Below are 21058 nucleotides of genomic sequence, written 5' to 3'. Positions count from 1 at the left end.
AAAACAGCTTAACCCTTTTCCTTTTTGTCTTTTTCTCTGCTACCCATTCAACGGTATTGAAATTTGGTGGGCATACATCACCTAACTAGGCATTTAATGTAGCAACAGTCAACTTGGATAATCTCCAAAACCCACAACAAAGAATTGAAAACTGTATTGAAAGTTTTATACTTTAAATGTTTAATTTACTAGTTCATACTTGACAGTTTTAGTTTATAACTAAAGAGTCTTTGACCATACCTGCCCTTCCACCGCAACTAAATTAGGTGACACTTTTGTTAGTTTCATCTGCTATTCTCTTCAAACGATCCAAAAGAATAGTAGTTAACTACTTCCATTTCAATGCCATGATTCTCATCTTCTTCTCCCACACCATACAACTAGTTAAATATGTTGGCTTTTACTGGCATGATTTCATAGTGTCAAACCTAAAATACCATCTCTTACTAGATTCTTCACTTAATTGCTGTGGCCTGACAATGGGTTCCGCTGCTCCTGAGTATCAGCCATTGCTACTGGGTCTCGACTCCCATGCTCGGATACCCGATTTGTCATCCGTTGCAATCGAAGAGTTTTTGCAACACAGGCCGGTAGCTCTGCGATGGTGGCCAAGGCTTGTGGCATGGGAGTCCAGGCTTCTTTGGCTTCTATCTGGGGCTTCTATAGTTGTTTCCATATTCAATTACATGCTCAGCTTTGTTACCTTGATGTTCACTGGACATCTGGGTGCTTTAGAGCTTGCTGGTGCTTCTATTGCTAGTGTTGGTATCCAAGGTCTTGCCTATGGGATCATGGTATTCTCTTCTTAACCCTGTTTTTTTCTTTGTTCTGTTCAGTTAGTTGCATGAGTACCTGGTTAATGTTTTTTTCCTTTTCCTTTTGGGTCCCCCAAAATACAGTTGGGTATGGCCAGTGCAGTGCAAACTGTATGTGGACAGGCCTATGGGGCTAAGCAATACTCAGCAATGGGAATCATTTGCCAAAGAGCAATAATCTTGCACTTGGGAGCGGCGGTCCTTCTAACATTTCTGTATTGGTTCTCTGGTGATGTACTCCAGGCAATAGGCCAAACTGAAAGCATAGCTCAGCAAGGCCAAGTGTTTGCTCGAGGTTTGATCCCTCAAATTTATGCATTTGCCATTAGTTGCCCAATGCAGAGGTACTTGCAAGCACAGAATATTGTGAACCCCTTGGCATATATGTCCGTTGGGGTATTCCTGGTCCACATTCTTCTGACGTGGGTTGTTGTCTATGTCTTGGGGTATGGCCTATTGGGAGCCGCTCTGACTCTCAGCCTCTCTTGGTGGTTTCTTGTTATTGTAAATGGGCTTTACATTGTTCTGAGCCCGTCTTGCAAGGAAACTTGGACTGGCTTATCCTTGAGAGCCTTCACAGGAATTTGGCCTTATTTCAAGCTCACTGTTGCTTCTGCTGTTATGCTCTGGTATGCGTCTGATTATTGTAGCTTACAACTACAATACACATTGTACTTTTTCTTTTGTCACTGCTCACTAGTTTGGGAGTTTCCTACATTTTTCTTTGTCTGATGTTGGCTTATAATAATGTAGTTTGGAGATATGGTACAACCAAGGGTTGGTGCTTATATCGGGGCTCCTTACTAATCCAACAATCTCACTTGACTCCATTTCAATTTGGTAAGTGAATGCCCCTCTTCTCTCACTTGCAATTTTGCTTCCTTTATGTGAGCAAATCCTAATTTGGTTCAATCTTCAGCATGAATTACTTGAACTGGGACATGCAATTTATGCTCGGCCTCAGCGCAGCTGCCAGGTTAGCAAACCAATCGAAGCTCTGAATTAGATAATTCAATACTTTGTTTTTTTTTCTGTCACTGAATATCGTTGTAAATTGGCCTTTGGCAGTGTTCGAGTCAGCAATGAGCTAGGGGCAGGTCATCCAAGGGTAGCAAAATTTTCAGTTTTTGTGGTGAATGGCACAAGCATCCTTATCAGCATAGTTTTCAGTGCAATTGTTTTGATATTCCGGGTTGGATTGAGCAAAGCATTTACAAGTGACTCTGAGGTTATAGAGGCAGTTTCAGACTTGACTCCACTGCTTGCCATCTCTGTTTTCCTAAATGGCATTCAGCCAATCCTCTCAGGTAATCATTCCAGAACGAAACCAAAAAATTATGTATGACCCAAAGTTTTGGTCATCTTCTTGTTTATAATGTTCTACTCTGTTTTGGAATTTCAGGGGTGGCAATAGGGAGTGGATGGCAAGCAATTGTGGCTTATGTAAACCTGGCCACTTACTACATAATTGGTCTCCCCATCGGATGTGTCCTCGGCTTCAAAACAAGTTTAGGAGTAGCAGTAAGTTTATTCACTGCCCATTTCTCCCCAAGTCTCTTTATCAATTTTCCCTGCTAATGGTATATTGAATGTGCACTTTGACACTGTTCAGGGAATCTGGTGGGGGATGATTATTGGAGTTCTTTTACAAACAGCAACTCTCATTATTCTCACTGCCAGAACCAATTGGAGCCAGGAGGTAATAATCTAATCTATGATGTATTTCATTTTTAAGTGCCCAAATAATAACTTTAATGGTTTTGCAGGTTGAAAAGGCTGCTGACCGCTTGAAGACTTCTGCTAGGGAGGATACGGAAGACTCGGTGACAGGGGTACCAGGAGTATGAGCCCACATTAATATATTTCTCTGTTTTCCAAACACCCTCTTCTTACAATTTTGAATATGTATTCTTGTAATTTTGGGTTAAGTCAATACCTTGAGCAGGTTCTCTTTCTCTTTTTCTTTCTATTTTCCCCTTTGATTTACCTAAGATCACCTCATCTGAATCAAATGTTATATCAATCATAATATCCCAATAAATTGAAAAACCAAGGCAGGCTTTCTTAGGTTGTCGCCAATTTGATGGTAATTCTTTTCGTTGGATGATTCATTAAAAGTGCAAAATGAGCAACAATTTGCCCTCTCTAACACTGGCTTTTGTTTAAAGCTTATGTCCATATTATACCCACTAAATTTGTTTCTGCCCCAATATGTTAATATGACAATAGGATATTTGTGAAACTAAAATATCCTTCTTGGGCTTCGAAAGCCAGAGGCTTGCTATCATTGGGTAGATATGTCAAAATGGGCCTGGCTTATTGGCCTGGCTCATTTGTTATTAAAAGTGGGGTAGATTGGGTTTAAAAATTTAGGTCATATTAGAATCGGACATAAATAGGTCAGCCTATTTGATTAGTGGGCTGTCCCAAGTTGAGGCGGGTCAACCTTGTGGAACAAAAAAAATAATTTTAGTTAATTTAATAATTGTATATATTTAGCTATATAAAATTAATAATTTAGTTATCAATGGTATTGTTGATTTTATATATTTCAATATCTTTAATATTTACTTATCAAATTAATAATTTTAGTTAAGATTGAAACTCACTATCTCTTTTTCTTTTATGGCAATGAAGATTAGATGATAAATTAATAATGATTCAGATATTGAGACATCATTGTTGTCCAAATAAGATTCAAATGTTTTGTTTGAGGATGAAGATTGAGAAGGACATAAATGGTTCTTGAAGTTTCTATTTATTTGATTATATATTTATGTTTATGAGATAGTAGTTTGAGTTAAAGATTGAAACTTCGTTTATGTTTGAGGTAATTTATTTGCTTATTTATATTTGGTGTAATTTATTTGTTTGTAACATGTTTTTATTATTCAATTTATGGATTAAATTATGGAACAATTTTATTGAAATGAAGCTTGTTAGGTAGAATAGTAAAAATGAAATTTTTTTTTTTTGTAAAAAAAGAAGTGGGTTGGCCCAACCTGACCCATGGGTTGGCAAGAGATGGGCCAGGTTGGAGTTTTTATAGCCTATGTAAAAAATGAGTTGGCCCGACCCAACTCATATTTTTCAAGGCAAAAAGACCTATCCAATCCCTGTATTCTTCAATTTTATTCAATTTAATATCTATACTCAAAATTGAAGCAATTTAGTCCCTTGATTTTAGAAATTTCGTCAATTTAGTCCCTTCTTCTAACGACATTCAATTTTTCCGTTAAAAGACGGCGTCAGTTATGATGTCAGAGCTGACGTATCACATTTTAATGATGTGGCGCTTACATGTTGATGTGTCAGTGATGACATGGCACAGACATGCTGACGTGTTAGTACCACGTGGCAGATAAAAAAATTCCAAAAAAAAATTATGTCATGTCATAGGGACTAAATTGAACAAAAATATATAGTACATAGACTAAATTGAACAAAATTGAGATGTTGAGAGACTAAATTGAAAAAAATATTTGAAAAATGATATATAGATTTAGCAAATATTAGTACAAATATTTACAGTTATATCTAACTTCATCAACTATAACTTGTATCATCGTTAACTCTATATATCAGTTCTTCATTTTTTTAAAAGGAAAAACTAAATCAACACATTTTGCTAATTTGACTCTAACTCAAGTTAAAAACCAAGTTAAATAAATTTCAAATTTTTATACTATTATAATAGAAGAAAAAAGAATTTATTTAGTCATTTTGTATTATTTTATTTTAACATAATACAAGTTATTCATTTAAATTTGACTTCAGGTATGAAATTTTTTCAAAATTTTTTTTATAAAAAGAGAATTCACACTTAATTTTTGTAAAAAAGATAAATTAATTTATATGTTCTAAAATCAAATAATCAAGTAAGAAAATATTTATTTATATTTTTTAACACCATAAATCTTTTACACTTAAATATTTAGCTTATTAATAAGCATATAAATAATCTACTTAAAGATTTGTATTTTTCAAATATGTTTTTCAATTTAGTCTCTCAACATCTTAATTTTGTTCAATTTAGTCCCTATTCTATATATTTTTGTTCAATTTAGTTCCTATGACGTGGTAAATTTTTTTTTGATTTACCACGTGGCACTGACAAGTCAACGTGTCACTGCCACATCATCACTGACACGTCAGCATGTAAGTGTCACGTGGCATTACCACGTCATCACCCAATGCCACGTGGCATTGCCACATCATCATTCGATGCCACGTGGCATTGCCACATCATCAAAATGTAATATGTCAACGCTGACATCATCCTTTAACGGAAAAATTAGATGCCGTTAGGGAGATGGACTAAATTGATAAAATTTTCAAAATCAATGGACTAAATTGTTTCGATTTTGAGTATAGGGACTAAATTGAACAAAATTAAAGAGTACAAGGACTAGATAGGTCTTTTTAAAATTTTATTTTATTAATAAAATTTTTGTAGATCCAAACTAATAATTTAAATTTAAATTTATATTAAAATTATTATGGTATTTGAATTTAAATAAAATTGTTTTATAAGAAATTTTAAGTAAATTTAAATGAATGATAAGTTTGGGTTAGAGTTGAATAATTTCAGAAGAAAGTGTATTTGTAAATTGTGAAAGTTGTAACTAAATCAGTATATTTTGCTAATTTGAGTAAATTTAAATAAAAAGTAAATTGGGTAAGAGTTGAATAACTTCAAAATAATGTGTATTTGTAAATTGTGAAACTTGTAACTAAATCAACATATTTAGTCATTTTATATTATTCGATTTTAACGTAATGTAAGTTATTCATCTAAATTTGACTTTAGGTATGAAATTTTTTCAAATTTTGTTTTATAGAAGGAGAATTTAAACTTAATTTTTGTAAAAAAGATAAATTAATTTGCATATTTTAGAATCAAATAATCAAGTAAGAAAATATTTTTATATATTTTTTAACACTTAAATATTTAGCTTATTAATAAGCATATCAATAATCTACTTAAAGAGTTTGTACTTTTTAAATATTTTTCTCAATTTAGTCCCTCAGCATCTCAATTTTGTTTAATTTAATCCTTACGACGTGACAGAATTTTTTTAATTTGTCATGTAGCATTGACATGTCAGCATGTCAGTGCCATGTTAGCATAGGAATGCCACGTCAACACTGACATGTCAGCATGTAAGTGCCACATTAGCATTGAAACGTCATCGTTTAGTGCCACGTGACATTATCACGTCATCACCCAATGCCACGTGACATTGCTATGTCATCAAAATGTGACACGTCATCGCTGACGTCATCCTTTAACGAAAAAATTGGATGTTGTTAAGGAAAGGGACTAAATTGTTGAAATTCTCAAAATGAAAGGACAAAATTACTTCGATTTTGAGTACAGAGACTAAATTGAACAAAATTGAAGAGTATAAGGATTGGACAAGTCTTTTTACCATTTTTGCAACCCACGAGGGTTTGGGCCAAGCTAGGCAAAGTCAACCCATATTGACACCTCTATCAATGGGTAAAAAGTTTATTGGGTTTTAAAGTTTTGTTTCAGAAAGAAATACTAACTTAAATGAAATCTAGATATTCTTCCGACCAATGAAGATGTTCAAAATTAAAATGATCAAAATATCTAATAAGTCTTTGTATTCATGCATTTTATTCAATTTAGTTTTTATAATCAAAATCGAAGTAATTTAGCCTTTTAATTTTAGAAATTGCTTCAATTTAGTCATTTTCCCTAATAACATCCTATTTTGCTGTTAAAGGAGATGACATCAACGTTGACATAACATTAATATGATGACATGTCAATGCCATTTGACATCGACATGATGACATGATGACATGATAATGCTACGTGGTACTAGTATGATTTCATGACAATGTTGATGTGGAACTGACATGTGGACAATGTTGACATGTCAGTGCCACGTGACAATGCTAACGAGATAGATCAAGAAAAAAGATTTTTCAAAAAAAAAATATGTGTCATATTATAGGGACTAAATTGAATAAAATTAAGGTGCTAAGGGATTAAATTAAAAAAATATTTTAAAAATATAAATATTTAAGTAGATGATATATAAACTTATTAATAAGCCAAATGTTTAAGTGTAAACGATTTATGGTGTTAAAAAATATATATAAATATTCTTTTACTTCATTATTTGATTCTAGAATATGTACATTAATTTATCTTTTTTGTAAAAATTAAGTTTGAATTCATCTTCTACAAAGAAAAATTCGAAAAAAAATTTCATATCTAAAGCCAGATTTTGATGAATAACTTACATTATGTTAGAATAAAATAATATAAAAAGGTTAAATAAATTATTTTTTTCTTCTATGAATAATAGTATAAAAATGTGAAATTTATATTCTAAATTTGACTTCGTTTTTAATTTGAGTTGAACGCAAATTAAAAAAAATGTTGATTTAGTTACAATTTTTACAATTTACAAATACCCATTCTTTTAGAATTATTCAACCCTTACCCAATTTACCTTTTATTTAAATTTATTTAAAATTTCTTATGAAATGATTTTATTTAAATTCAAAAATCACATTTAAATTATGCTAAATTTAAATGTAAATTATTAATTTGAATCTACAAATAAATTGTAAATACAAAATGAAATGGTACAAATATTTACAATTATATTTAACTTGATCAGCCATCTTTAATCCAGAACATTCCAGCCTAAAAAATATGACCTGAAATATTAAACAAAATAAAAACATAAAAAACAAACAAAAATTGAAGGGGTGGAGTAGTTCAGATTTGATGGGTGTAATAAAAGGTTTGTTATACCCAAATTAAGAAAGTCAGAATAAGAAATTATTTTTATAATCATTGTTAACTCCATATCTCCCTTTTTCATTTTAAAAAAAAACCAAAAACAATGAGACTCAAATACTCACAAACGTTCTCATCAAAGAGCTGTTTAGCCCTTAAATTAAAGAATTTAAGAAAAAAAATCCAAATCAAAATCCAAAAACGTAAATCTGTTGTTATTACCCGAATTTCGTAACAAGTAATTGATGAATTAAATTTTTAACGAGAAAAACAAAGAACGAAGAAGAAAACTGAGAAATGGTCAAGGAGAAGAGTAGCTATTACTATTTATAATTGTGAAAACAAAACCTTAATTCTAAACATTTTTAGGATTTGTGTAAATTCCGATACTGTCACTAAGTATATATCCAAGAGGATCAAGATAAAATATTGGAATTTTTTTTATAAAAAGGGAATTCAATATTAATTTTTGAAAAATAGATAAATTAATGTACTTATTATAGAATAAAATGATCGAGCCAAAAAAAAAATATATTTCTTAACACCATAAATCTTTTACATTTAAACATTTGACTTATTAATAAATATATGTATCATCTACTTAAATATTTATATTTTTATTTCTTTTATTTATTTCCTCAACACTTTAATTTTGTTCAATTTAATCTTTATGACTTGACAAAGATTTTTTTTGAAAAGTTTTTTTCTTGATCTACCACGTCAGCATTGTCATGTCATCATATTAGTGTCACGTGATACTACCATGTCAAATGTCATTAAAAAAATGATTAAATTGAAAAAATTTTTAAAATTAAGAGATTAAATTATTTTGATTTTGAATATAGGGATTAATTTGAACAAAATGCATGAATATAGAGATTTGATGAATATTTTGACCGTATTAAAATAAGCCATCGATAATATCAGCAACTTGTTCACGTTATCTCCTAAGGCATCTTGATCTCCCGTGAAGCATCTCCTTCAGTTCGATTAAATATTGTGGGAGTAAAATCTATATCGGTACATACAATTCTAGCTAAACTTTGAAGCCTTGTTGGCTGCAGCAACTTTTCTCCTAGAACAAATTGTAAAAACCAGAGGAGAAAGGAAGGGAGAGGGAGATGTCCCTGTTCACTTTCCAGGTAGGCTCAAAAAATTTAATGTAATCCTTCACGCCAACAATATTAATGGACTATGTGGCCAAACCAATGAAGAACACCCTTGTGAAAAAGAAGTGCATATGTTATATATATATATATATTACAGGTTAGATGACGCTATGCGGCTATGCTGGTGTATTGTTTGGTGTTGGGGGACAATGTTTTCAAGTCAAGTACGTATAATAATCTTTTTCTGCCCTTCGTTGTTTGCCCCAGTTGTTTGGTTTGCTTTTCTGGTTCTGTTTCACCTCTTTTTCTGTCCTTTTGCTTCTGTTGTTGTGTCGCATTGTTCTTTGATGGAACCCTCCACTTTTTTTATCTCAATAAAGCTGCTATCAAAAACAAATGGCTGGGCAGCTAAGATTGTAGATTTCATTTTGTAAGATTATGGACCAAAACATAACTTTTAGAACATGGGCGACTAAAAATCAAAATAAAAAAAATTTTGATGACCCATTTTGGCAATTTACCTATATATGGGACACACTTCTCCTCCTACACACTATTGGAACAGAAAGCTGGCGGCCATGGGTAGTCTTCAGGCTCTAAACTAGCCCTTGAAAACTCCAAAGTCAGTAAGTCACTCTACCATAAGCAATTGGCATTACGTAAAAGCCTAATTACATGCAATAATAGTTTTCTTTTGTTGACAAGATAATAAATGGAAGGTCAATAAATTTCAACATTATTTTTCCGGGTACGTTTCGTAATATCTACCCTTCTTAAAAATCAACGGGTAGTTGAACACAGGGACCAATTTCATGGTTGCACCCAATTATTTTTTCCGGATTATTAACACCGCAAATATAAGTTAAGAAATGTTCCTCAAGGAAACCATAAGTACTGGATACGATAACATTCTAGATATCAGCTTCTACCATCGGAAAAAGTAAATTAATCGTACCAGACAGACTGACTGTACATATCATAAGCGGAAAACATGAGCACAGGGGAGCAGCAACCCCTGCTAGTATGGAGGAATAATGTTTATGATTTGCCTTCGGATGCAATCGAAGAGGTTTTGGAGAAAAGAGAAGCAGTGGGAGTGGGAGTGGGATGGTGGGCGAGGCTGGTTGCATGGGAGTCAAGGCTCCTTTGGGTGCTGTCTGGCGCATCCATAATTGTCTCAGTATTCAATTACTTGTTGAGCTTCGTCACCTTGATGTTCACCGGTCATCTTGGCGCATTGGAGCTGGCGGGAGCCTCCATAGCCAGCGTGGGAATTCAGGGTCTTGCTTATGGGATTATGGTATGTTTTTTTTTTTTTTTACTTTATTTAGGGATAATATAGTATAAACTTTTCAAGCACTAGGGATAATATACATAATTTAGGTCAAATTCTTTTGTCTCACCTGATTTCACATCAATTGGTTTATGTAGTGATGAATATTAAATTTTATCTTTGGATTTGTTCAATAAATTTGTCACTATGGTAGGATAAATAATTTATGGTAAAATGCCTTGACTCTATTTAAATTTTAATAATAATTTTAGGCGAGTCTATTAGTATCAATACATGACGTTAACGAGCAAACCTGAAATGTTTTAAATACCTTTCTTCTTTCTCTACTCTTTTCTTTTCTTTTAGTTCAGTCGACAACGTTCCCTTACGTCGGCTAGCCACTCCGCGATCTAGCATTCTTGTGACGTCGACAAGTGCCAGTTTGGGTTGGAAGGGCGTGATCTGGCATTCCCATGACTAGATCTGGCTAGTTAGCACCAGCTAGATCTAATGTTCCTGCGATCGGATTTAGCCAGAGAACATTCGTTCAATGCTTGCCGTGTTATCCTCTGTCGTCGCTACTGGATTTAGCTAGGGAAAGCCAAATTCGACATTCTTGCGATCGGATTTAGCCTAGGAACGTCTGATCGACGCTTGCCATGTCATCCTTCGTTGTTGCTATGTGGAAAAATTTAGTGAGAGAAGAGAGAGAATGCTTGGTTAGAGAGAAAAAAAAATTGTAAAAATAAAAAAATTATATTTTATATATTAATAATTTTTAAAATTAATAAAAAATAAAATTAATTTAAAAATATTATCACGTCATTAATGAAAATATTAACAGTTGATTAATGATACAATTTATGTGTTTAATAAAAGATATTTTTTTAAAATAAATTATCGAAATTTATGTAAAATTACGATCAAAACTAAAAAAAGTGAAGATATTTTACCCAATAATTTAAGATAAAAGTGAAAAGACGTTGGGAAAGTTTGAAATACTTTTGCTCCCTCTGGTCCTACCGTAACTAACCTAACCTCTCAAAGGGGAAAGTGATCATTGCAACCAAAAGCCAACATACTTGAAATAAGAATTTAGAATCCTCATCTCGTTTCAAATGAACGGAATTTCGTCCTATTAGTTTTTTAAAGATTTCTTTAAAATAATAAATATTACTTTAATATTACATTTATTGAAATCTTAAATGTATATATATATGTTATTTTAATTTTTACAACTTTTAGTTTTAAGGATGCAATAATTGCAAAATAGAAAACAAAAGATATGCTTGTGTGCACTATGTTACGAGGTTAATTATATATCAATTATAAATGTTTTCTTATATTATGAATTATAACGATGAATTAAAGAATTTAGTTAGAGTGGCTGATAATTAAATGGTGTGAACCCAAAACTCTGATTGTTTATGTGAATATAGATACTAAAATATAGTTTATAAAATTATGATTAGTAAATTATTTGAGTGATCAAATTAAATTTATATTTTTTTAATTTCATTAATGTAAAATATTGTATTAAAAAACCTTTTTTTTAGTGACTTAATTAGACATAAAAGTCAACTAAATTTTTCTTGTTTGCATTTAATTTCATTAATATTTTTAACTTTTTTATATTATCTTAAAAACAGTTGGGCATGGCCAGCGCGGTGCAAACTGTGTGCGGCCAAGCTTACGGGGCTAAGAAATACGCAGCCATGGGCATCATTTGCCAAAGAGCAATCGTTTTGCACATAGGAGCCGCAGTCCTCCTCACATTTCTGTACTGGTATTCCGGTGCAGTCCTTAAAGCAATAGGCCAATCTGAAAGCATAGCCGAGCAGGGCCAAGTCTTTGCTCGTGGTTTGATCCCTCAACTTTACGCATTTGCTTTAAGCTGCCCCATGCAGAGGTTCCTGCAAGCTCAGAACATAGTTAATCCCCTTGCATTTATGTCTGTCGGGGTATTGCTCTTGCACATTCTTCTTACATGGCTTGCGATCGATGTATTGGAGTACGGCATTATTGCAGCAGCTCTGACTCTCAGTCTCTCCTGGTGGTTTCTTGTCATTGCCACCGGGCTCTATATTGTTCTAAGTCCTTCTTGCAAAGAGACTTGGACCGGTTTATCCATGAAGGCTTTTAAAGGAGTTTGGCCTTATTGCAAGCTCACCGCTGCTTCTGCTGTTATGCTTTGGTATGTCTTTAGAACCCGAATGGTCATAATCTAGCTTCATTTATCAATCATTAGTGCCAACCTTGTAGCAATTGGCAATGCAGTTTGGAGATATGGTACAACCAAGGACTGGTGCTCATATCTGGTCTTCTCCCTAACCCTACAATCTCACTAGACGCCATTTCCATTTGGTATGTTAACGCCTGCTGCCTCTTCCCATAAATACCTGGTCGACTTTCATGTACAAGTCCTAATAGTTAAAGCCATGCGTTTTTCAGCATGAATTACTGGAACTGCGACATCAACTTCGTCTTAGGCCTTAGTGCAGCAGCCAGGTTAGTTAAGCAAGTTGTGGATAAAATGTTCATTTTGGCATTGCAGATATAGCTGCATATTTGATCTGCCATTTGTGATTAATTAATGGTTATTGGGCAATACTGGACTTGACAGCGTTCGTGTGAGCAATGAGCTAGGAGCAGGTCATCCAAGGCTCACCAAATTTTCAGTTATAGTGGTGAATGCAACCAGCATTTCCATCAGTGTGGTTTTCACTGCAATTATTTTGATATTTCGAGTTGGTTTAAGTCGAGCTTTCACAAGCGATGCTGAGGTCATAAAAGCAGTGTCCAATTTGACTCCACTGCTTGCCATCTCCGTTTTCTTGAATGGCGTTCAGCCTATACTCTCAGGTATGTTTCTCCGAGAAAACTAGCAAGAGACCAACCACAACCAGCCACCAGGCTGAACCCCTCCTTTGTCTTGGGAATTTCAGGAGTGGCCATTGGGAGTGGATGGCAACATATTGTGGCTTATGTCAACCTGACCACATACTACATTATTGGTCTTCCAATTGGATGCATTCTTGGCTTCAAAACTAGTTTAGGAGTGGCAGTAAGTGGTTCTTCAATCTCTGTTCTCAGATTATTACTTGATTTTTTTTAACAAAAAAAATTGAAATAAATATTTGAGTTGTCTTTTAACACTGTTGTTTAGGGTATATGGTGGGGGATGATTATTGGGGTTCTTCTACAAACATCAACTCTAATCATTCTCACAGCCAGAACAAACTGGAACACAGAGGTAATTAATTTCATTTTTAATCAATAGTGGATTTAGGGATCTTATGAGTTAGTTAGGTGTTTCTATACCTAATTATTTTGTAGGTTGAAAAAGCTGCCGACCGCTTGGAGAAATCTGCCAATGAGGAGACATTACAATTGGTAACAGCTGTATAAGAACATGAACAACCCTTGAAGCATCTTATCGAGATAGGCTTGTAAGGGCAGGAGTGAAGCGTCTTCAGAATTTGGTGGCTTGGGTTTGAGTCTAAATCGGTTTTGGATTTAACAATCCTTCGATCAAGTTGCCAACTTAGGAGTTCTTAGGTTTATGTTGGGCTATCATTTTGTTGAAGTTCGTACTTAAACTTTTCATTAATAAAGCATCTTTTCCCTAAACTCTGGCCCTCTTTCCCTTTCAACTTTTGCATTTATTTAGAGAAAGCTCGTTTACTAGGGAATGTAAAAGTTGGTGGATTGGCTCCAGTTTGAAGACTCAAAAGCTCGTAACATTTATAAAAAATAAGCACAAAACCATCAATTTACTATCTTCTATATCAAGTAGAGATCAAGAAGTACCGGTGTAAGTTCACCGCGGTCGATCACAAGATGATCCAGCCTTTTTTCTACAAAGACCTGGTCTTACATATAACAAGAAAAGAGTTAGCTTGAAAGCCATTAATACTAGAGATGCAATCAAATAATTATAACACGGCAAGTAACTATGTGTAACAGCTCTAGTGTCCAGCGAAACTCTACCTAATTTAACTCAGTGATATATTTTCATGGCTGAGGAAAACCCAGCCAGTAGACAAAATTCCAGGCTTTACAAATCAACTGAGTATGCAAGTATGTACAAATTGCTTTTCTCGTGATAACTATAGCTGACCCAGTTTTTCACAAGATTTGGCCTCTTCTATATCACCGTAATCTTCTTCATTGAGAAACCTAGAAAATCCATTAACCTTTGCCTCCATACACCCTACAAGTTGGTTGGCCTCTTTCTGTTCATCTGCAGTTTTGGCTAAAGATAAAAGAATGTTTTTTGCTTTCCTGTCAGGTGGAACACCAGAAGATTCCATTTCTTTATACCAAATAACAGCACTACCAAAATCCCTGTTCTTCCCATACGCATCCATGAGAGTCGTGAAGATGGTTTGATTTGCTTTGATACCATTTAACTGCATTTCTTCGTACATCTCCATCATCTTTTCAAGATTATTTACCTTGGCATATCCTTTCATCAACGTCCCATATGTGACAACATTTGGTTGAAGCCCATCTTGTTTCAGTCTTTTGAAGAAATTTTCAGCACCCTCCAAATTGGAAGCATTGACATAAGCCAATAGCATAGTTGTATAAGAGCAGATATCAGGGGTGTATCTGCATAGAAGTACAAAGTAAAAGTTAATGTAGCTGTTTGGATGTTGCATCAATTGTACATGTTAGTGCTTGATAAGGATAAAAGGCTAACCACCTTAAAACTCAGTGGTCCTAATAGACAATCAGGAGGAGTAAAATTACATCCATTAAAAGTTTTATTGGATATTATTCTACTTTTGTAGAAAATAAAAGTTTCAAATGTGATGGGTATTGCTTTGCTAAAAATTGGGTGAGAAAAATACAGTGAACATCAATAGCAAGACAAACTAAAAGCAAAGAAAATTAGAAAAGGATAGCAGATATGGTGGCTTCCGTGGACAGCAGAAATCAAAGAAATATGGCTTAATCTGATTGAAGGTGAATACAAGCCAAATCTTTTTCCACTCAATTTTAAAGAAAAATAATATTTACAAAAACCATGGATTTTGAGGAGCAACATTTAAGGCAGAATCACATAAGAAAAACATATGAATAACCAGATACCAATTATAATCTTTCTTTACAACATATTAGGGCTTAGATAGACTTCGAAGACTTGGATGGCAGAGGTGATTTGCACTTAGAAGAATAATAATGTAATTGAAATCAAATTGAGTTGTAGCAACTCTTTCATACATACAATAGAGAACAATAGAAATTATGTGGGCCCGGTTCCAACCATTACTTTTTAGTGTATTACTTTCCAATACGCCTTCAAGAACTACATAATCAGAAGAAAGTTACAAATACCCCCATCCCCACGCCCTGTGACCCAAAAAAAAAAAAAAACAATGGGTTGAGTATGTGGCTGCCAATTATGTCAATTTTGAAATATAATCAAATTTCATTCCTAAAGATAGGTGCACAGCTAAAACTAACTTTTTTAAGTACAAGATAGAGCTTCAATGGAATGAACTAAAATAAGAACACCAAACATAGGAAACAGAAACCATGCATTTGGAAATGTCCTTATAGCAGCTTGACTTTCAGATTAGAATACTTTACCCGTCTCTTCTCATGCTTTTGAACACAGTCCGAGCTTGCTCCACCATTCCCGAAATTGCAAATGCATCAAGCAAAATATTATAAGATTTATGGGTAGGCCTGGAAAAGAGACAGAATGGGATAGCACTGAGACCTCCAAAAAAATGGTTGGGTATCAACTTTGACAGAAAGAATATATAGCTGTTAAATGGCTAGCTACAAACTTGAAAGTCAATTAGTAAATGAAAATGCAACTCTAAATTAAACCCCAAAAATGAAGTTGATGGTTAGAAAGAATATATAGCTGTTAAATGGCTAGCCACAAACTTAACAGTCAATTAGTGAATGAAAACCAGAAAACTGAAATCCCTAAATTAAACCAGGAAAAGAAGTTAATGGTTAGTCACATGCTAATCGCATGATGAAGTTGGCATTATTCACCGCTACATCAACTATATCTTGTCCACTCTCCTCGTATTGGTATTGCATCTATATTCATGACGATGCACAGGAAATACATTGGATATGAATCGGTATTATTCTTCATGCATACAAAGAATGATCACACATTCTTCTATTCTGGCTAAAGCTGGTATAAGAAAGAATACAAGATCACCTGGGCACACTGGTAAGACATTGCCCTAGATTTAAGTCACTAAATAAGACATGTTCGTTTGCCTCACTTCTAATTATGACTTCAATCATCAAAGTCAATTTAACCAGTCCTATGAACTATTCCTAACGCCAAAAACCATTATTACTTGAATAAATCTAAGATACAAACCACTACTTTGCATCAACCTTTTAGGGTATCAAAATGTTTTTTTGTGCAAATTGACATGGCCAGGTGTAAGGGGGAGTTGCACCATAGACCTTTAACCTTCTAATGGAGTGTTAACAACCAAATTAATGAAGGTCATCTATTAAGAGGCCAAACTGTTCTGACTGGACTTATAATTTTAAATATAGAAATACGAGGTGCCAAATATGAAAATTAGTGGATGTCTTTGCTGAATTCAGCTCCTGTTCTATTTTTCAAGTGAGCATGGCTGTTGAGAACCATCAACTCTACATTAGAAGCAAGCAAAAAACTCAACCTACTGACTACATCAGTTTAATATCAAAGCACAGTGGGATCTAACTTGGTTATACAAGTTGAACTTGCACACCTGATTCCAGCATCCAGCATCTCCTCGAAAACAGCCAAAGCTTCCTCTTCCCTCCTAGCTTTTCCATAAGCATTAATGAGCAAGGCATAACTCACGACATCAGGCCGAAGACCAGCTCTTTGCATCTAAAATACCATTTTTATTTTGCAGTGTTACAAATTTATCATCAACGAGAAAGAACAAAAAACTCAAAAGATCAGACACTGGTTTAAGGACATGAAGCACTTTGTGTCTATTTTCTTGCAGCAAAATTATGGTATCCACCATTTCAAACTTTTGTTGGATTTTGGTATTACCTAAGTACAATAAACCAAACGATACAGGATAACTGAGGTGTTTTCAAATTAAGATGCATGGGACTATTTCAGCACACATACATAACAGATATGCCCATACTTACATATAGTAAAAAAAATGTGATTACCTACACGGGCATTTTGCAAGTGCTACACATTTTTGAAAGGTCAACATGAATATCCATGGATGTCAAAACCAACAAATCGATAAAGCTATCAGAAATATGGATATATACAATAGATGTATAAATGAAGGAAAAAGAACATTAATATCACTCTGAAAATCAAACGGTTTATGCTGCATCTTCTAGTACTAAAACATAACATAAAATTATAAGTTTAGCTGTTGACAACATTTTTGCAGCGGATATTGCAACAACTCCAAAAAGTTTAAAAAAGACTAACGCAAAATTTACCCACTTCACCGGTTAAGTCCATTTTTGAAGCAGACATTTCAAGATCATAACATGCTGATTAAGAACTTTACCAACTAGACCTTTATAATCTAAAAGAAAATTGCAGTTACAACCTCAGAATTTGGAAATCCAGCGAAGACCCACAAGATCACATATGTGTCAGATTTTCCTTCCCTCAAATAAATAGAACCACCAGAACACCAATTTCCAACAATCTTTTCAACAGAAACATACCCAGAAGGAGGTCTTGATTAAGGATTTCACACTCAATATAGAGAGCTAAGGATGACTCCAACACATATTTTGCTTTAAATAATTTTTTATTGCAAAATTTGCTTAATTTGTGTGATGGCTTTCATTTGTTTATGTGCAATTCAGTCTTTAGTTTCTTAAGCTACAAATTTTAACTAAAGTACAAGGAAGTATTACCATAGGACCACTGATTAAACATAATTTATCAACCAAGATGATCAAAATAAGATCGATATGCTATCCTCAATTGAGACCACTACTAAATACATCATCCTCATGCTGTTATAAATGGAATATCAAGGATATGGTGCCCAAAGCAGGATGATATTAAAATTTGAGAATATACAGGATCATATAGTAAAATGAATGGAACTTTATGATATTAGCATCAGCTAAATGATAGAAAACAACATTATCTCTCGGTATGTTAAAAAAATTTACATGAGCAGAATAACGTATCAAAACGAAATACTGGACATCATATAACCTTAGACAATTCAACAATCATTCCAAAGTTCCTCTTTGAATGGTGGGCTGAAGAAAAATTGGTGCAACTCATGATTTCCATAAAATATTCTTGAAAAAAGAAAAGTATAACCACATCCACATGCTATAATACATAGAGACATAAAATGTAGTCAGATAAGGCACAAAAATTCTACCTGATCATATATCTTTGAAACTTCCTTGTAATTAGTTTCAAATGTCATAAGACTATTGTAAGTGACTGTGGATTGCTTAACTCCTCGTTCAGCCATCAGGGCAAATAGTTTACGCGCCTTCTCGTAACTCCCAGCCTTCTTATACATATAAATCATCATGTGGAACATTTTTTGGTCCGGCTTCAAAGGTGATTTTTCCTTATCCAAAACTGTCTCAAAAACTTCTTCGGCTTCCTTAAATTTCTTTCCCTAACAAGATATTGAAAGATGGGTGCTCAGATAAAAGCAGGAAAGACAAAAAAAATAATGAAAACAAGAAGGCCAACAGCAACCAAACAATTTGAAATATGCCTTAGTTAACATAGTCTACTTTTCTGGAAACCAAAAAAGGATGCTCTGCCTATAGCATATTGTGGATAATTATTTAATAGATCTATATAAATTAATTTCGTAAAGCAAGAAAAAGTTTTAAAGAAGATAGGAAAGGGTTTTTGAGGAAACTACCTCAACTAGTATTTTAAGTATTATTTGATATGTCAGAGCAGAAGGTTCAGGGCCTGAAGACTGCATCCTTCTAAAGATAGCTTCAGCATTATTGTATCGACCTCCTCTTCCATATGCTTCCATAAGAGCAGTATGTGAGACAACACTTGGTGCATAACCCTTTTTATTCATAAAACTCATAATTCTCTCAGCCTTGTTGAAGTCCCCTTGCTTTCCATATGCTGTTATAAGCATTATGAAATCCATTTCACTGAAGTCCCACCAGCTCTGTGCTCGAAGCCACTCAAGAATCTATAGGATAAAAAAGATTAGCATATAATGAGCAATTAGAACATAAAAATCACACAGTTTCACATTTACGTAATTTATAATTCAAAAGATCTGGTCTACTTCAAAATAAAATGAACAAAAAAAAAGTCCTTTTTTTTTTACAAACTAGGAACATATAATTGCCCGCAAGAAACTCAAAGCTCAAGTCATTTTCCAAAGTAGGTGGTTGCATTTCCGTCTGATAGTAAGTCTATCTGTATTTTATCCCTGCTCTTTTCCCCCTTCACTCTGTGTGTGTTTGTTTCTAAATTGATCAAAAGAACGGCAAGAACAAAGTAACTGGTACCAAGGGCAAAGCCCTGAAGTTTTGCCAAAAATAAACTGAGACACTGTTGCACCAACTTCATTCCTGGATGCATTTAATTATGCCTTCTATTTTGGCTATATTACTTTTTACCTTTTCACGAAATAAAATAGTTTGCTTTTGCACTATAATGACAACACCATCATACTGGCGCCTAGTTAGATTTCTTAGATTTAGGGGGAGTTATGCGTTGAAATTTTATCAGCAATCAACAAAAAACCCAATTAAGTCTCCTGAAATTCAAAAGTTCTTCTTTTATGTTGTATTTGATCAATATCAGTCAGAAGCATATGTTGGGCAGATTGTTAAAACTCACTCAAGACCTAGAGCATATTTATTGGCAAAGGAAACATTGTAAATAGGTAAAGTTAAAAAAGTTAAATCATATAAGGCTCATAACATACACATATTTAATGAAAGATACCTCACTAACATATTGCCATTTTTTCATCTGCTTAAATCTAACCAAGGTGCCTAAAACCAAGTCTCTAGGAAGAGATTGTTCATTAGTCCGTTGGCGTCTAAGTACTGTAGAAGCAGAACCTGTGTCCTCGATATCCTTCATCAGTCTCCTCCAGCTCTTCTGATTAGCTTCATCAGCTGCATCTTTGAAATGCTCCACTTTCTTCCTCTTCCTCAAAAATTTTCTTGGAGCCAACATTCCCATTGAGATTACCCCAACTAAAGGATTATTACCGTCTGCTTTCAGTAACCTGAAAAAAAACATATACAAACCACCAAAATTCAACCCAATGAAAAAAGGCATTCAAAATATAGAATCTTTAGTAAAAGAAAAGAAATGGGTAGTGATAAAAAGGAGAGAAAAGGACCTTGGGGATTGTCCAACTTTGAGAATTGCATGTTTAGTTGAGAAGTAAAGCTTTGGGGGAAGTGGGTTTCCCACAAGAGTTGTAGAAAAGGTAAGGCGAGAATTGTTGGCCTTCACAGAGGGCAGTGGCGACCGTCTGGATATGTTTTGGTGAAGCCCGTAGCCAATCGAAGCAGAAGGAGATGTCTCCATTTCTCCTTCTCAGTTCTAAGTTCTAAACGAGGATAGAAATAGATACGTTCTTAGCACAGTAAACGAATATAAACATGGTTAGATATTTTATGTAAGGAAACATGAAAAATATCCACGCCCCTTTTTAAAAAAAAAATTTAATTACTATTAATTTATTTCTTTTAGTACTTAAAATGGGGAAAATCCAAATTAAGAAATCCAAGTGCAGGATTATTACTATAAAAAATTCATTTTTTAGTATTCACAAAATAAAATAATTTTTTTAATGCATAGAGAGATTGAAGACCTTAATTTAATATAAAATTAAAATTTGATTGATTAAGTATGATAATGTTACCGTTTTTAATGTATTCATATGAACTATATAAAAAACTCAACAATTTATATATCCAAACATTTGATTTAATTAACTTTTAATTTAAATTTTTTATCTTAAAAAAATAAAACAATTTATCACTCAATCATTTAACTCAATAAAAATATATATTTATCTTATTCAAAAAAATTAAGTTTAAATTCCCTTTTTTCTGAAAACATGAAAACTAA

General features: G+C 33.6%; 3 protein-coding genes across 5 annotated transcripts; 2 read left to right on the top strand and 1 right to left on the bottom strand.

The window, feature by feature from the left end:
- The first annotated feature begins 313 nt into the window (after positions 1–313).
- LOC18612188 (protein DETOXIFICATION 41-like) lies at positions 314–2905 on the top strand. The gene is made up of 8 exons (XM_007048834.3): positions 314–794; positions 900–1444; positions 1569–1655; positions 1735–1791; positions 1884–2122; positions 2218–2336; positions 2428–2514; positions 2582–2905. The coding sequence occupies exons 1-8, from the start codon at positions 348–350 to the stop codon at positions 2660–2662; spliced, it is 1662 nt and encodes a 553-aa protein (XP_007048896.3). The 5' UTR covers positions 314–347; the 3' UTR covers positions 2663–2905.
- Positions 2906–9632: 6727 nt separating this feature from the next.
- On the top strand, positions 9633–13718 carry LOC18612186 (protein DETOXIFICATION 41-like). The gene is made up of 8 exons (XM_007048832.3): positions 9633–10008; positions 11631–12175; positions 12259–12345; positions 12433–12489; positions 12605–12843; positions 12927–13045; positions 13148–13234; positions 13318–13718. The coding sequence occupies exons 1-8, from the start codon at positions 9700–9702 to the stop codon at positions 13387–13389; spliced, it is 1515 nt and encodes a 504-aa protein (XP_007048894.3). The 5' UTR covers positions 9633–9699; the 3' UTR covers positions 13390–13718.
- Positions 13719–13735: 17 nt separating this feature from the next.
- Positions 13736–20577, bottom strand: LOC18612185 (Tetratricopeptide repeat (TPR)-like superfamily protein). 3 transcript variants are annotated; one of them, XR_016027581.1, is made up of 8 exons: positions 20322–20576; positions 19916–20204; positions 18858–19148; positions 18354–18602; positions 16728–16852; positions 15580–15678; positions 13972–14595; positions 13736–13848 (listed from the first exon to the last, which is right to left on the bottom strand). XR_016027581.1 is itself a non-coding variant. In XM_088808508.1 (7 exons), the coding sequence occupies exons 1-7, from the start codon at positions 20510–20512 to the stop codon at positions 14091–14093; spliced, it is 1740 nt and encodes a 579-aa protein (XP_088664634.1). In that variant the 5' UTR covers positions 20513–20577; the 3' UTR covers positions 13876–14090. The 3 variants fall into 3 exon arrangements, 2 of the variants coding, with proteins under 2 accessions (XP_088664634.1, XP_007048893.3); XM_088808508.1 differs by lacking the exon at positions 13736–13848 and having other exon boundaries at positions 13876–14595; positions 19925–20204; positions 20322–20577; XM_007048831.3 differs by lacking the exon at positions 13736–13848 and having other exon boundaries at positions 13876–14595.
- Positions 20578–21058: the final 481 nt, after the last annotated feature.

Source organism: Theobroma cacao, chromosome 1 (assembly GCF_053813885.1).
Source record: "Theobroma cacao isolate CCN51 chromosome 1, ASM5381388v1, whole genome shotgun sequence".
NCBI classification, from domain to species: Eukaryota; Viridiplantae; Streptophyta; class Magnoliopsida; order Malvales; family Malvaceae; genus Theobroma; species Theobroma cacao.
The sequence above is the reverse complement of the archived record's forward strand: the minus strand, read 5'-3'. Positions and strand labels throughout refer to the sequence as shown.

Coding starts and splice junctions, on each gene's coding strand:
- LOC18612188 (XM_007048834.3), top strand. CDS start 348: ATGATTCTCATCTTCTTCTCCCACACCATACAACTAGTTAAATATGTT. Junction 1,792..1,883: donor GGCCTCAGCGCAGCTGCCAG/GTTAGCAAACCA, acceptor GGCCTTTGGCAG/TGTTCGAGTCAGCAATGAGC. Junction 2,123..2,217: donor CATTCAGCCAATCCTCTCAG/GTAATCATTCCA, acceptor TTGGAATTTCAG/GGGTGGCAATAGGGAGTGGA.
- LOC18612186 (XM_007048832.3), top strand. CDS start 9,700: ATGAGCACAGGGGAGCAGCAACCCCTGCTAGTATGGAGGAATAATGTT. Junction 12,176..12,258: donor GCTTCTGCTGTTATGCTTTG/GTATGTCTTTAG, acceptor TTGGCAATGCAG/TTTGGAGATATGGTACAACC. Junction 13,235..13,317: donor GAACAAACTGGAACACAGAG/GTAATTAATTTC, acceptor ATTATTTTGTAG/GTTGAAAAAGCTGCCGACCG.
- LOC18612185 (XM_007048831.3), bottom strand. CDS start 20,512: ATGGAGACATCTCCTTCTGCTTCGATTGGCTACGGGCTTCACCAAAAC. Junction 20,205..20,321: donor AAAGTTGGACAATCCCCAAG/GTCCTTTTCTCT, acceptor GTTTTTTTTCAG/GTTACTGAAAGCAGACGGTA. Junction 14,596..15,579: donor AAAAGCATGAGAAGAGACGG/GTAAAGTATTCT, acceptor ACTTCTATGCAG/ATACACCCCTGATATCTGCT.